This window comes from Cucurbita pepo, chromosome 6 (genome assembly GCF_057944985.1).
Source record: "Cucurbita pepo subsp. pepo isolate OVF chromosome 6, ASM5794498v1, whole genome shotgun sequence".
Lineage (NCBI taxonomy): Eukaryota > Viridiplantae > Streptophyta > Magnoliopsida > Cucurbitales > Cucurbitaceae > Cucurbita > Cucurbita pepo.
The window spans coordinates 10,125,262-10,139,434 of record NC_141803.1 but is presented as its reverse complement, the minus strand read 5'-3'; the positions used below and the strand labels follow the sequence as shown (position 1 = coordinate 10,139,434).

The following is a 14,173-nucleotide window of genomic DNA, read 5'->3' as shown; positions in this document are numbered from 1 at the left end:
CTTGAGGAGGAAGTTGAGGAGATCAAATGTACAATCTACACCGTAAATACTTATGAGATTTATGTTATTTGTACCCAAGGTTTGGTACAAAAATAAAAAAAAATAATAGAAGTATTAACAAAGCATAAGTACTTAAGGTTCCTATGTTCAAAAGCTCTCTCCCCTCAAGTACCCTCAAGTTGTTCTTCCGCTTCAAGTTTCCTCAAAATGTTCTTCCGCGCTTCAGTTATTTGTTTCGACATATTTCAATCGTGGGCAATTGAGGATTCTATTGACATGGCTAAGTTAGGGCATGGCTCTAATACCATGTTAGATGAACACGACTCTCCACAATGGTATGATATTATCCACTTTGAGAATAAGCTCTCATGGCTCTGCTTTGGTATTCCCCGAAAGGCCTCGTACCAAATAGTATTTTTTGATTATAAACCCATGATAATTTCCTAAATTAGCTGGGACTTTCCTCCAACACTACCAACTCAAACAACTTAATGTATCTTTGAAGGATAAAAAAATGAGTGTTTTTAATCTTGCATTTTAAACCTATAAAAAAGTACCATCCATCAATTTAATACTTTATCAATTTTTTTAATACATAAAAAAATGAATGGTCCAACTTTAAAGTTTATATAAAAGGAGCTAATAAAATACAAAATTAGTTGTTACAAAAGCTAACGGCTGAGAGTGTTGAGAAAATTAAGAAAGTTTAGTTGGTCACCTTACCTTTTACACCTTGTTAGGGAAGATATTCTGGGATAACTAAAATTTACAGCACACTTTCAACTAATTGTGGTTAAAACATAACTAGCTACGACCTTAGTTCGACTATATGCATGTATATATATATAAGAGATAGAATCCAAATACTTTGTAGAAAAGGGTGAGAGATCTTCAAGAAGAACATGAAATCTCTAAGCATATTCTGTTTCATCGTGTTGGTTGCTTTGACATCAAACAATATGATGAGATTTTCTTTTGCAGAATCTAAGCAACAATTGCCGTTCACCAAATGGAAAGTGACTATTTTAAATGAGATGACTACTTCAACTCTAATTGTTCATTGCAAGTCAAAAGATGACGATTTGGGCGAGCACATACTCCGCACCGGAGATAATTACAACTGGAGTTTTAAAGAAAATTTTTGGATTTCTACGTTGTTTTGGTGCAATTTTAGCAGCAAACATGGACAAGTTAGTGGAAATGTTTTTTGGCCCGAAAGAGGGAGTTGGTTTAATGATCAATGTATTCATCATAACTGCACTTGGGCAATTAGAGACCAAGGTATTTACTTGTATTTTGGATCTCGCAAGGGCTTCCGGTTAATGTATTATTGGAAATAATGAACTCCGACTTTCATTCAATTTCAATAAATAATTTTATGAATAAAAATGCTCGTTATCTTTTCGGAGGTTAAAGTTTCAATTCTAATGAAATTTGCTTTTCAAAATTTTAAAACATCAATAATGTCTTCTAACTAATTAGTTCGGATAGCATAACCGTGACGTCGAGGTACCATCACGAATGCGTCGACAGAAACTTTTTGGTAATGCTATGTATATGACAGCGGTAAAAGACACACATGCCAATGTCTCCAACATGGCACCAATAGACATGAACAAATCTACGCAAATGGGTCCAAGTTTAGACAAACATTGGCACGAACTTCAAGAAGAAATCTAAGAAGAGCAAACTTTGGTTTGTGATCTTTTAAACCTCTAATGAGTCGAAGTTTTGTCCAAATGCTGAGATGGACTCCATAAAGGAGAAACTTTGGTATCTAACTCTTCAAAGCTCAAAAAGTGTTAGAAAGAACTAACTTGTACACATGAGTCGAGACAAGTTCTGGAATGGATGAACTTTGGGTTCCAAACTCACCAAAGCACTAACGGTTAAAATCCAAATGAAACGGGCTCTTTAAACCATGATGTTTAGGTTTCTAAGCCTAACGGATCTAAGTTTTGACAAACTTTGGACCAAACGTCAAGACAGTGTGATCAAAGGACAAATTTTGGATTTTCAACTCTTAGAAGCTCTAGTTTGGAAGAACTTTGGTCCAAACATCAAGAAAATATTGGCTCCCAGCACGATAGAGCACTAACAAGTTCATGTTTCGACGAATTTTGACACAAATGTCGAGGCAATCTCTCGAAAGGATGAACTTTTGGTTTTAAAACCCTCCGAAGACTTATTAGGCCCAAGGTTTTGGCGAACTTTGAACGCAACATACTTCGAGTCTCTAAGTCTCCAAAATATCGACGGGTCCAAGTTTGGACGAACTTTGGCACAAACTTCGAAATGAACTCTAGGAAGGGCAAGCTTTGAGTTTGCAGTCCTCCAAACATCTAATGGGTCAAAGTTCGGTCCAAACGCTAAGAAAGACTCCAAAAAGAATAAACTTTGGGTTTTTAACTCACCAAAGCTCAAAAGGGTTAGAAAGGACGAAATTTGGACAAATCTCTGTCCGAAATCTAGAAAGGATTAACATGTACACAAGCGTCGAGACAAGCTCTGGAAAGGATTTACTTTTGGTTCCTACCTCTCTAAGATTCTAACAGGTCAAATTCTAGATGAAACGGACTCTTCAAGCCACGAAGTTCAGGTTTCTATGCCAAACGAATGGACGTTTGGACGAACTTTGGACTAAACACTGAGATATTATGACGAAAGGACGAACTTTTAATTTCTAACAATCTGAAGCTCTGGTTTGGAAGAACTTTGGTCCAAACATCAAGACAAACTGGAGAAAAAATGAACTTTTGATTCTCAGCACGATAGATCTCAAACAAGTCCATGTTTCGACGAACTTCGGCACAACTGTAAGGATGAACTCTATAAAGGACAATCTAGCAATCTTTGGGTCTCTAGCCCTCCAAATCTTCTACAGGTTTTGAAAAAAATAATGTTTTGCACAATAGAGCTCTTACAAGTCTTTGTTTTGATGAACTTCAGCACAAATATCTAGACGAACTCTAAAAAGGATGAACTTCTTATTTCAAAACCATCCGAAGACATACTAGGCCCCAGGTTTTGGCGAACTCTAAAGGCAGCAAACTTTAGGTCTCTAGCCCTCCAAAGCTCTGACGGGTCCAAGTTTGGACGAACTTTGACATGAACTTCTAGACGAACTCTGGGAAGGGCGAACTTTTAATTTTGTAGCCCTCCTGAAAGGACAAACTTTGGGTTTCTAACTCTCCGAAGCTCGAAAAGGGTCTGAAATGATGAACTTTGGGTGAACTATTGTCCAAACTCTAAAACGGACTAACTTGTACACAAGCGTTGAGACAAGCTCTTGTAAGGACGAACTTTGGGTTCGTAATTCTTTAAAGCTCTAACGAGTCAAAGTTCAAACAAAATGCTCTCTTCAAATAATGAAATTAAGGTTTCCAAGTATTAGAGCCACATCGCAAGGCCTGATTGTGAGAAGAAGAAACTTCAGTCTTTTTCTTTAAAGAGTGAGCTGAAAGCGATTCAAAATATGGCAGCTAAAATCAAGTTCATCAACCGGCAATTCCTAAGTTTGATTGCCATTTTTATCATTGGTTTATGCTTATGAAAAATTTTCTTCGTTCAAAGGAATATTGGTCTTTGGTGGAGACCGGAATCCCTGACGCAGCAGAAGGAGTAGAGATTACCGAAGCACAACAAAAAACAATTGCAGACCAGAAGCTAAAAGTCTTGAAGGTCAAGAATTATTTGTTCCAAGCCATTGATCGAACTATTATGAAAACGATCCTTAATAGAGATACTGCAAAACAAATTTGGGACTCTATGAAACAGAAGTACCAGGGTTCCACCGTAGTTAAAAGAGCTCAACTCCAAGCTCTTAGGAAAGAGTTTGAAGTCCTACAAATGAAAGAAGGTGAGAGTGTTGATGCATATTTTGCTCGAGCTCTCACATTGCAAACAAGATGAAAATTAATGGCGAACACATGAAACAAGTTGTGATTATTGAAAAAATCTTGAGATCAATGACATCAAGATTTGACTGTGTTATATGTTCGATTGAAGAGTCTAATAATTTAGACACTTTAACAATTGATGAATTGCAAAGTAGCTTACTAGTACATGAGCAAAGACTGAATGGACGTGTAAGTGATGAACAAGCACTAAAGGTGACATATGATACCAGATTTGGTAGAAGAGGAGTTGATCGAGCTCGTGAAGTTTTTCGAGGAAGAGGTAGAGGAAGAGGAAGAGGTAGACATCCATTCAACAAAACTACCGTTGAATGTTATAAGTATCATCAGTTAGGACACTTTAGATATGAGTGTCCTCAATGGGAAAAAGAAGCAAATTATGCTGAGCTTTAGATATGAGTGTTTGACTGTGTGTTCTCCCTGCTTAGCATGTCTATCTACACAGAGTAAGGGTGTAAGAGTTAAGTTTGTTATACGATGACTTAGGTTAAGATGACAAAAATGACTAGGTACCTTAGGATTGTGAACAACGTGAAGAGAGTCTATACCCTATTACACCAAGACTAAAGAAAGACTCGAGGAGTTAGAATAGAGTAACCCGGAGTCAAAAGCTCGTGCTAAGCAACCTAGCTGGCCTAGGAATCCTATAAACCTCTTCAACTCCCAGACATGATCAAGACATATTTTAAAATCGTGAGTCGACGGTTGGCTTTTTGACCCTTAATCTCAAATTAATTAATTAATTAATTAATTAATTGATGTTTTGATGATAAAATCTATACTTAATTATTAACAATTATCAGTATTTTGAATTGTCCGTAGTGTAAGGTTGGGAATAGCGATTTCAACGTCTTTTTCAATCACTCAAATTAGAGCTAAAACGAAGAAGTTTAAGTCGAAATAAGATATCCGACGTGATGATGTGGCGGCAAAATTGACATCATAGATCAATCAAAATATGACACTTATAACTTTGGAAGAGTAACTAGAGCTTTCAATTACTCACATTATCTTTATTAATTTTTTTTATTATATTATTATATTTTAAAAAATAATAAAAATGAATTTGGAAGTTTTTTAATATTTACTTAAAAAAAATTAAAATAAAACATTAAAAAGTCTGGTCTACCTTTTTTTTTTTTCAAACAACAAATATAATATGAAAATACTTTAAATGATCTACCTTTTCATTTTTTTTAATGGTCAGTTTTTTTTTTTTTTTTTTTTTTTTTTTTTTTTTTTTTTTTTTTTTATGGTTTATATTAAATTCTTATTTTTGGGGATTTTCTCTATTTAAACTCATCCCTTCCCCATATTTTTCACAACACAACACACAACTTCCATAAGTTTTTAGGGATTTATACTAAACGAGTTAATGGGATGTGTATTTACTGTTGTACAAACTGTCCACACGTGCAAGTATGAACCTACCAATCGGTTCGCACACCTCCTAGGCCCTATCGTGGTCAGGCGAGCATTCTCTAGAGCTGTTGATGTCGGACACCTGCAAGGCATAGTGACCGTCGTAGCATTATGATTAACATGATGATCATTTTTCTGCCTCGTAGTGTACGTGTCTGTATCATCGTAAAATAGGGGTATTCCTGGATGTATGAACGCACAATGATGCATGAGATCCCAACATTTTTATTCATTATCATGTAAGACAACCCCTTCCATTTTTCCTTTGTATCATAATCTTTATCATAGTTTCCTTACATAAATTGCGGTTGTGCATTATGTCCACACATTTTTGTCGTATATCATTCATATTATGCATCGTGTCATACCATGTCATATCATACATACATCATATCATCAGCATATCATGTACAATATCGTCAAACGTGTTATACAATAATATTTATCATATCATCAGTACATCATCATATCACGTGTCATAACATTCACGTATCATCTCATAGTCACGTTGTATCACGAACATATCATGGACTTATCATCTCGTAAACATATCATAGTCATATTGTTTTGTAAATACATCGCAGTCATATTCTTTTATAAACATATCATGGTCATATCATTTCATAAATGTATCATAGTTATGTCATTTCATAAACATATTCTTATCATATCGTTTCATAAATATATCATCGTCATCTCATTTCACAAACACATCTTAGTCATACCATTTTCTAAATATATCCTAGTCTTATCGTTTCATAAACATACTCTAGCCATATCATTTCATAAACATATCCTAGTCGTGTCGTTTCCTAAACGTATCGTAGTCATATCGTTTCATAAACATATCCCAGTCATATCATTTCATAAAGATATCTTAGTTATATCGTTTCATGCACACACCATAGTCACATTGTTCCGTAAACATTTCACACATGTCAAGCATATATCACGTATAGAACCACGAGACACATGTCATGATACAAACATCAACTTTTAACCAAACCGTTAGTAAGGTCACTTACTTGGTTTGCATTAGCAAGTGTTCTCCTTACACTCGAGTACAATTGACTATGTGAATTTTATTTCCCGACCTTAAGGTAAGTGCTACATATTAATTTATGCCATATTACTCGGTTCAAAACTACAAAATAATTTTTTTTTTTACAATTATTATAGGTTACCACTACTTTAAAAGAGTTGAGTTTGACTTATGTCGAGGTTGAAAATGAAAAATGTTGTCATACGTTAATCAAAAGTGAAAATAAAACCTCATACAATTATGCTATAATTTTACTTATGAACATTCCTTGGAATATCATATTCACAAGTAAGTCCTTACTTAATAGTCAATCATTATTATTCTACCCAAAGAAAGAAATTTCATGCGTTGTTCTTACGAGCCTCAACACTGTCTCTGTTTTCCTCTATTTCATCAAAGTAATCCTCTCGAGCATTTCCAGCCAACATTAAGGCAGCCAACCAGAAGAGGGATGAATCAAGGGATAGAAATGCACCCCCACCCAAAAGACCAGTCATAGCGATCTGGCATGCTGTCTCAAGATTGTGATGAACGTTGCGAGTCAAGTGAATTTGCTCGGCGATTGTAGGCCATACGAGCAAAGTTATAGCCAATCCAATTGTGAACCTGCAAACACAGAGTAAAGGATGATAACGTTTCGAAATCACTTTTTAGGTAACAGTTAAGAGTAAAGGATGTGATTTGGAAAGAGAAGTTACAAGGCAATGTTGAAGAAAATAGAGAAACTAGTGCTCTTAAAAAAGGCACCTCGAGGAACGGATTTTCGTTGGTAAGGATAGAACAAAGAGAACAAAGAGAAGTATCCTGCAATTGAAGAAGCAAGAAGAAACGCAAGGGAAAGATATCCGAGGGCCACAGTTGGGTCCGCTGGATATTGATAGATCACAGTGCCTTTGCTTGGGATGGGAGTTCCAGATGCAAGCTGCCCATAAGCAATCACAACAAGAAAGGACAGTGACAATCAATGAGGGAGCTTGGAAAATTATATGTTATTACATTGGTTGGGAGGTTCTCATCTTGTTGTGATTGTTTCAAATGCACAAATATCTACACAATAAGAATCAAACAATTTGTGTTAGTGAAAAAGTGAGTAATTGAAGGGTTGATAAGAAGATTGTAGTATGAAGAGCAAGAATGCTCTCTATATAGAGAGAATACAAAAAGATATTTAGAAAATCTACTTCAAAATCTTCTGAAAATTGGGTAACAAACATGTAAACAAATCAAAAACTAAATCAAATCAAAACTAAATCAACTCCTAGCACGTGATCTTTAACACTCCTCCTTGTTTAGATGTTGTGAACTCCAAGCTTTTTCCTGAACACCCATCTTACTCCAATTATCTTTCTGTTTAAAGGTCGATCAACCAACTCCCTGGTTTTGTTTTTCTCGATCACTGAAAGCTCCTCCTCTGACAGGTGCATCATCAACCAAAGCATCTTGTCCTTCATCTTCAGACTCTTCTTGTCGTTCATCTTCATGCTAATTTAGTCGTTCATCTTTAGACTCTTCTAACATGCTATAAAATATTAAATTGTTTGGTGCATTAGAAATCTGATTCATCTTCGTCAGTTCTTCCAAATTTCATTGCTCATTTGTAACAAACTAATCATCTTGGCTCACAATAACACGAATAGTGTGTGGTTGAAAAACTCTGTAAGCTTTGGATATAGTGTTATACCCAACAAAGATGCCAGCTTCTGCCTTTTTGTCAAGCTTATCACGCTTGACCTGTGGAATGTAAGTTAAGAAAAGACACCCAAATACTCTAAGGAACATTAAAGAAGGTTTGTAACCATACCAAACTTCAAATGGTGTCAGGTCATTCACAACTTTTGTTGAAATTCCATTTTGCAAGCACACAATAGTGTTTGCTGCTTTTCCCTAAAAACGTTTTGGAAGATCCTTCTCATGAAGCATGCATCTCGTCATCTCCATTATGAATTATATGAATCCAACAACTGATCACATGCATGTACCCGAAGTACCGATTACAAGAAGCAAGGTTAAGAAGATTCAAGAGGCCTATACATTGCATCTTCAAAAGCTAGCTAGTGTACCGGTTGAAACAAAGACTTTTGAGCCCAAAAATCTTTATAGCATTAGCATATCAAATCAAGAAGATAATGGAGTGGCGATATTGGAAAGTAATTAGAAGACTTGCCTTTGGTAGTTGAATTACCAATTAAGGAAATTATTAATGCCTTATTTGCTTCATTTTATATTTAATAGCATCTATTAATAGTTGGTATGAATTGCTTATATTCTTCAATTTGTATTTAATAGCATTTATTAGCATTTATTTTATTAGCATTTATTAGTGGTTGGTGACTGAACTTTATTTTGTTAGGGTTATCTTCTTGGCCTATTTAAAGGCATGTAATATTCATGTTTGGGGGATTTTGTTGAATACAGAAAAAACCTTTGTGTTTTCTTGATACCCTTTTGGTGTTATTCTTTTTCATGCTTTAGGTTTGATGTTTAAACCGATTCATTGAATTAGTTTTGATCAAGCTAATTCTGGAGTGAATTGTCTTGGTCTAATAGTGACCATCATAGATTCCAAGTTCGATCTAAGAGTCATTCATCTTCTAACCAGCTCTTGGTTGGAATCAATCCATTAAGTTAGCTTTCTCTGTGAGCGTTTTGCAAGGATTCTAGAAGGACCTCTAGCTTTGCAAATTCCAGCATTGTAGGCGCTTATCAATGAATCTATTCTCCTTTCACTGACGCCATTCTGTTGAGAAGTGTGTGGTTCTGTCAATTGATGTTCAATTCCAACCCTTCACAAAACCTGTTAAAAGTTTCCGAAGTGTACTCCTTCCATTAATTGACCTTACATTTTGAATCAAGCATGCACTTTCATTCTCAACTCTGGCTTTGAACTTCCAACACATTCTTGTTAGATCATCAATAAAAATAATGTAATAAAGATTACCATTTAATGATGGTGTTCACTGAGGACCACAAAGATCAGTATGAATCAGCTGCAGTTTTTTCGAGGCTCTCCATGCCTGTTTAGGATAGGGTTGCCTATGTTGCTTCCCAAAATTACAAGCATTCAAAGAGGCATGTCATCATCAATGTCAGCGAGTCCTTCTACCAGCTTCTTTCACTGCATCTGAAGCAAACCTCGATGATGAAAGTGCCCAAGTCCTTTGTGACAAATCTCAGTGGCACTAGCTCTTGATATGATGGCCGTCAGATTTACAGTAAAGCTTTTTCCTCTCATTTTGACATTGAACAAGTCATTTCCACTAGCATCTCTGATCCAAGAACTGCTTATTCTCAAACAACACTTTATAGTCTTTATCAAGTAACTGACCAGCACTTAAGAGATTTTGATCAATTTTAGGTATAAATAAAACATATGGAATAAATTTTGTACCTTCATAGTTTGTTATAGCTACTGTGCTTTTTCCCTTGACTTCTAAGTGTTCACCATTGCCAATCATCACTCTCTTGACTTCAGTGTCTCTTAATTCCTCAAAAAACTTCTTGTCATATGTCATATGACATATGATTTGTGCACCCACTGTCAATCAACCAGTTCTCGCTTGATTCTTTGCCTGAGGAACAAGTTACCACAAACAATTGATCTTCTTCTTCTTGATTAGCTACCTATGCATCTATTTCTTTCACCTGATCTTTGGCGTTGCAGATCACAGCTTCATATCCAAGTTGATTGCATTTGGAGCATTTGGCGTCAGATTTTCTCTAACACTTGTATGGTGGATGACCTTTCTTCTCACTATGGCGGCAAGGTGGATATGATTTTTTTGAAACCTCCTCCTTTTGTCTTCTAATAATTGGCAGATGAATCTCCATTCGTCGATTGGTTTTTGAAAATTTTCTTATTTTTATACCTGTTGTTGTCTTGACCCTTGATAGGTAAGGCATCTTCAATCACCCCTTCTTGCCTCATAGACCTCCTTTGCTCTTGTGCTTGTAAAGCATTCAAGAGCTCTGTAAGAGAAATCTTTGATAGGTTTTGGTGTTCTCCAGAGTAGTAATGGTGGCTTCAAATTTCTCTGGAACAGTGACCAACAGCTTTTCAACGATCCAGGAATCATTTATCATAGAACCAAACAATCTCACATTGTTGGCAATGCTGAGAAATCTGTCAGAGTACTCTTTCACTGACTCAGACTCCTTCATCTTCTGCAGCTCGAAATTCCTAATCAAATTTAGGATCTTCATTCCACGAATCCTCTCATCTCCTTCATATTCAGCCTTGAAGATAATCCCAAATTTCCTTTGCTGTTTTGAGAGACATTATTCGCATGAGATCATTTGAGATACTGCTGCAAATAGGCAAGCTTTTGTCTTTGATTGTTTTTGTCGTCTTTTTCTTCTGTGCTTTGATTTGTTCTACAGTAAGATTTGCTGGAAGTGGAGGGACCTCGTAATCCTCTTCTATTGCGTCTCACAGATCCAAAGCCTCCAAATAAGTCTCCATACGAACTGCCCACATTTGATAACTATCTCCATCGAAGACTGATGGTGCAATAACTGAAAAACTAGATTCACCTTCCATTCTGATCTCACAGATCCCTTAAGAAGATAGCTTTGATACCAATTGTTAGTGAAAAAGTAAGTAATCTAATGGTTGACAAGAACATTGTATTATGAAGAACAAGAATGCTCTATATATGGAGAGAATACAAAAAGATATTTAGAAAATCTACCTACAAATCTACAGAAAATCGGGTAACAAACAAGTAAACAAATAAAAAACTAAATCAACCCCTAACTATAAGGAGATTTAATCAGATACTAACTGACATCAATCTAAGCAAATACGTGATCTTTAACAATTTATGAACATAAGCTTACCTTCTTGTTCTCAGCTACGACTCCAAATATAAAGGATTTCACACCTAAAGTTGCGACAGTAAGAGACATTATCTTGACAGACACGACCATTGATCCGAAGATAAATGTTACAAAAGAATTTTCAGAAAAATGGGCAAGAGAACGGGAAGACTATGGAATGAGATTAGTGAATGCTTGATATTTATAGTGCTCAGTATCGTCCAATGCATATCCTGGAATCATGAATGAGGAATTAAAATATGGAAATAAACAGATTTTTTTTTTATTTTTTTTTATTGGAATTATATGAACAAATTACCAATGTGGGTGTAAATCAGTTATGCATGCTCTTATTGCCAAAAAGAAAATTGGCTTCATTGATGGCACTATTGAAGAACCGTCTCAAAATGCAAATTCAACCAAATTTGAACACTGAAATCAGTTCAAAAGTATGATAATATCTTAGTTAACTCATTCAGTTGAAGTAGATATCGCTGATGGAATTATTCACGCCAAGATAGCTCATCAAGTGTGGGTTGATCTTCACGATCAATTCTCACAAAAGAATGCTCCAGCAATTTTTCAGATACAAAAGTCGATAATAATGATGTCACAGGGAACCATGGCACTGTCAGCATACTTCACCAAGCTCAAAGCACTCTGGGATGAATTGGAAGCGTACCGCATGTTGAACACAACTCTCTGTGGGAAACACTCGCACTCTTTATTAAGACCAATCGAGAAGAGAATACAAGACACTTTGTAGAATACTACTTTATAATGCTTGGGATTTCTTGGGATGAAACACTAGGTAGGGTTGAGGGGTATTTATACTATACCCTACGCAATCTAGACCTAACAAATGTAAATATTTTTCCTAAAATATCGAGATCGCTTTCGTGAAACATCTAGTATATTTCCTAAAATCTCTACTAAAATAAATATATAATGGGCTCGTACAATTATTGGGCTTGACTCTATTGGGCTAGTGATAATATTTTAACACTTCCCCTGAGCACTAGTCCTCAATCGCCGCACCATGTTAAGCTGACAGAGAAAACTCGCATGTTTGCCCGTATTCGACTCTTTTGTAAACAAGTCTGCCACTTGGTCATCTGTCTTGATCTGCTACATCTCGATTTCTTCCTTTAGGACCTTCTCTCTAATGAAATGGTACTGCACCTCCACATGCTTTGTTCTACCAATTTTCTACTAGATGAATCGCAGATTGGTTGTCGCAAAGAAGTGATATTGGATACTCAATTTTCTGGTGCAAATCTTCCATTAAGAGTTTCAACCATGTACTTTCCTGAGCTGCTCCAGCCGCTACTCTATACTTTGCTTCTATAGTTGATAATGATACTGTTGGTTGTCTCTTGCTACACCAAGAAATTGTTCCTGAACCAAACTTGAACACATACCTAGTGGTTGACCTCCGAGTATCGTGGTCTTCTGCATAGTCAGCATCACAGTATCCAACTAGCTTGCAGTCTTTGCTTCTTTTGTACAAAAGACCATAGTCGATTGTACCTTTGACATATCTCAAGATACGTCGAATTGCATCCAAATGAGGCTTATTTGGACTTTGCATGTACCGACTCATAACCCCAACTGCATAAGAAATATCAAGCCGAGTTAAAGTTAGGTAGAGTGCATTTTAAGCACTCTACATAGAACACCATTTTAACTACTGTTTATCTTATAAATAGAACACCATCACCGTTGTTATCTAACAAGACACCCTTTGAAGCACTCTACAAACGACCACCTACATTTCACCATCTTAAAGTTTTTGGTTGTATGTTATGCAATTGTAGTACACCCTAAGCAAAAATTTGAACCTCGGGCAATTTCTTGTGTTTTCATAGGATATCCTTGTGGTCATAAAGGTTACAAGTTGTATGACAAGCAATCTTAAAATAAAAACTTTATCAGTCGTGATGTTAAATTTTGGGACGATGATTTTCCTTTTTCATTAGCTTCACAAACTTTGACATTAGCTCCTTCAACTCCCATTTTACCACTTCATGATTCATCCTACTCAAACATCCATTCTAGTCCTCCCCCACCTTCTATTCCTTCACTACTATATCGTTGACCCTCTGCCTTCTATTCCTTCTCCAGATTCACCCACTAATTCTAATCTTATCCCACTGATACATCAATTCCACTCTGACGTTCTACGCGTACCAAATAGCCTCCAGCTTGTTATAATGATAATAAGATGTCTTCTGGAGACAATCATTTAACCTCTAGCTCAAGTCCCTACACTGGCACCAGGTACCCCCTTCATGATTACCTTTCATTCTCCCATTTTTCACATACTCAACGTGCTTTTCTAGCTCTTATTACAGCCTAGACAGAACCTAAAACCTATAATGAGGCAGTTGGTGACCCATTACGGCAGCAGGCTATGAATGATGAAATTACAGCTTTGGAACGTAATCATACTTGGTCTCTCGTTCCTCTACCACCTGGCCATAAAGCTATTTGCTATCATTGGGTGTACAAGATTAAACACAACTTTGATAGTTCTACTGAACGTTATAAAGCTCGACTAGTAGCAAAGGGACACACTCAAGTTGAAGGTGTTGATTACAAAGAGACGTTTTCTCCTACAGCGAAACTTACTACACCTCGTTGCTTACTCACTATTGCTGCTGCTCAAAAATGGTTTACTCATCAGTTGAATGTTCAAAAAGCCTTTCTCCATGGTAACCTAGACGATATGTTTTTACCACCAGGTATTCGCCGACAGGGGGGGAATATAGTATGTCGGCTCCATAAATCTCTTTATGGTTTAAAAATGGCTTCTTGCAATTGGTTTTCCATATTCTCTACCACTACAAAAATGTAGGGTACACGCAGTCCAAAGCAGATTACTCTTTATTTATTAAGAGTAAAGGTACTTCATTCACTGCAACTTTTATCTATGTTGATGATATTCTGTTGACAAGCAATGATCTCAAAGAAATTC

The 14,173-nt window shown here is 36.2% G+C and overlaps 1 protein-coding gene across 1 annotated transcript; it reads right to left on the bottom strand.

Annotated features, from left to right (window-relative positions):
- Window positions 1-6,722: 6,722 nt before the first annotated feature.
- On the bottom strand, window positions 6,723-11,307 carry LOC111797462 (uncharacterized). The gene is made up of 3 exons (XM_087125029.1): window positions 11,218-11,307; window positions 7,080-7,303; window positions 6,723-6,987 (listed from the first exon to the last, which is right to left on the bottom strand). The coding sequence occupies exons 1-3, from the start codon at window positions 11,305-11,307 to the stop codon at window positions 6,723-6,725; spliced, it is 579 nt and encodes a 192-aa protein (XP_086981155.1).
- Between the last annotated feature and the right edge of the window lie 2,866 nt (window positions 11,308-14,173).

Excerpts from the sequence above, each read along its gene's own strand:
- LOC111797462 (XM_087125029.1), bottom strand. The coding sequence starts at position 11,307 with ATGGTCGTGTCTGTCAAGATAATGTCTCTTACTGTCGCAACTTTAGGT. Across the intron at positions 7,304-11,217 it reads TCGTAGCTGAGAACAAGAAG|CTTGCATCTGGAACTCCCAT; the intron begins GTAAGCTTATGT and ends GCTTATGGGCAG. Across the intron at positions 6,988-7,079 it reads ATTTTCTTCAACATTGCCTT|GTTCACAATTGGATTGGCTA; the intron begins GTAACTTCTCTT and ends CTGTGTTTGCAG.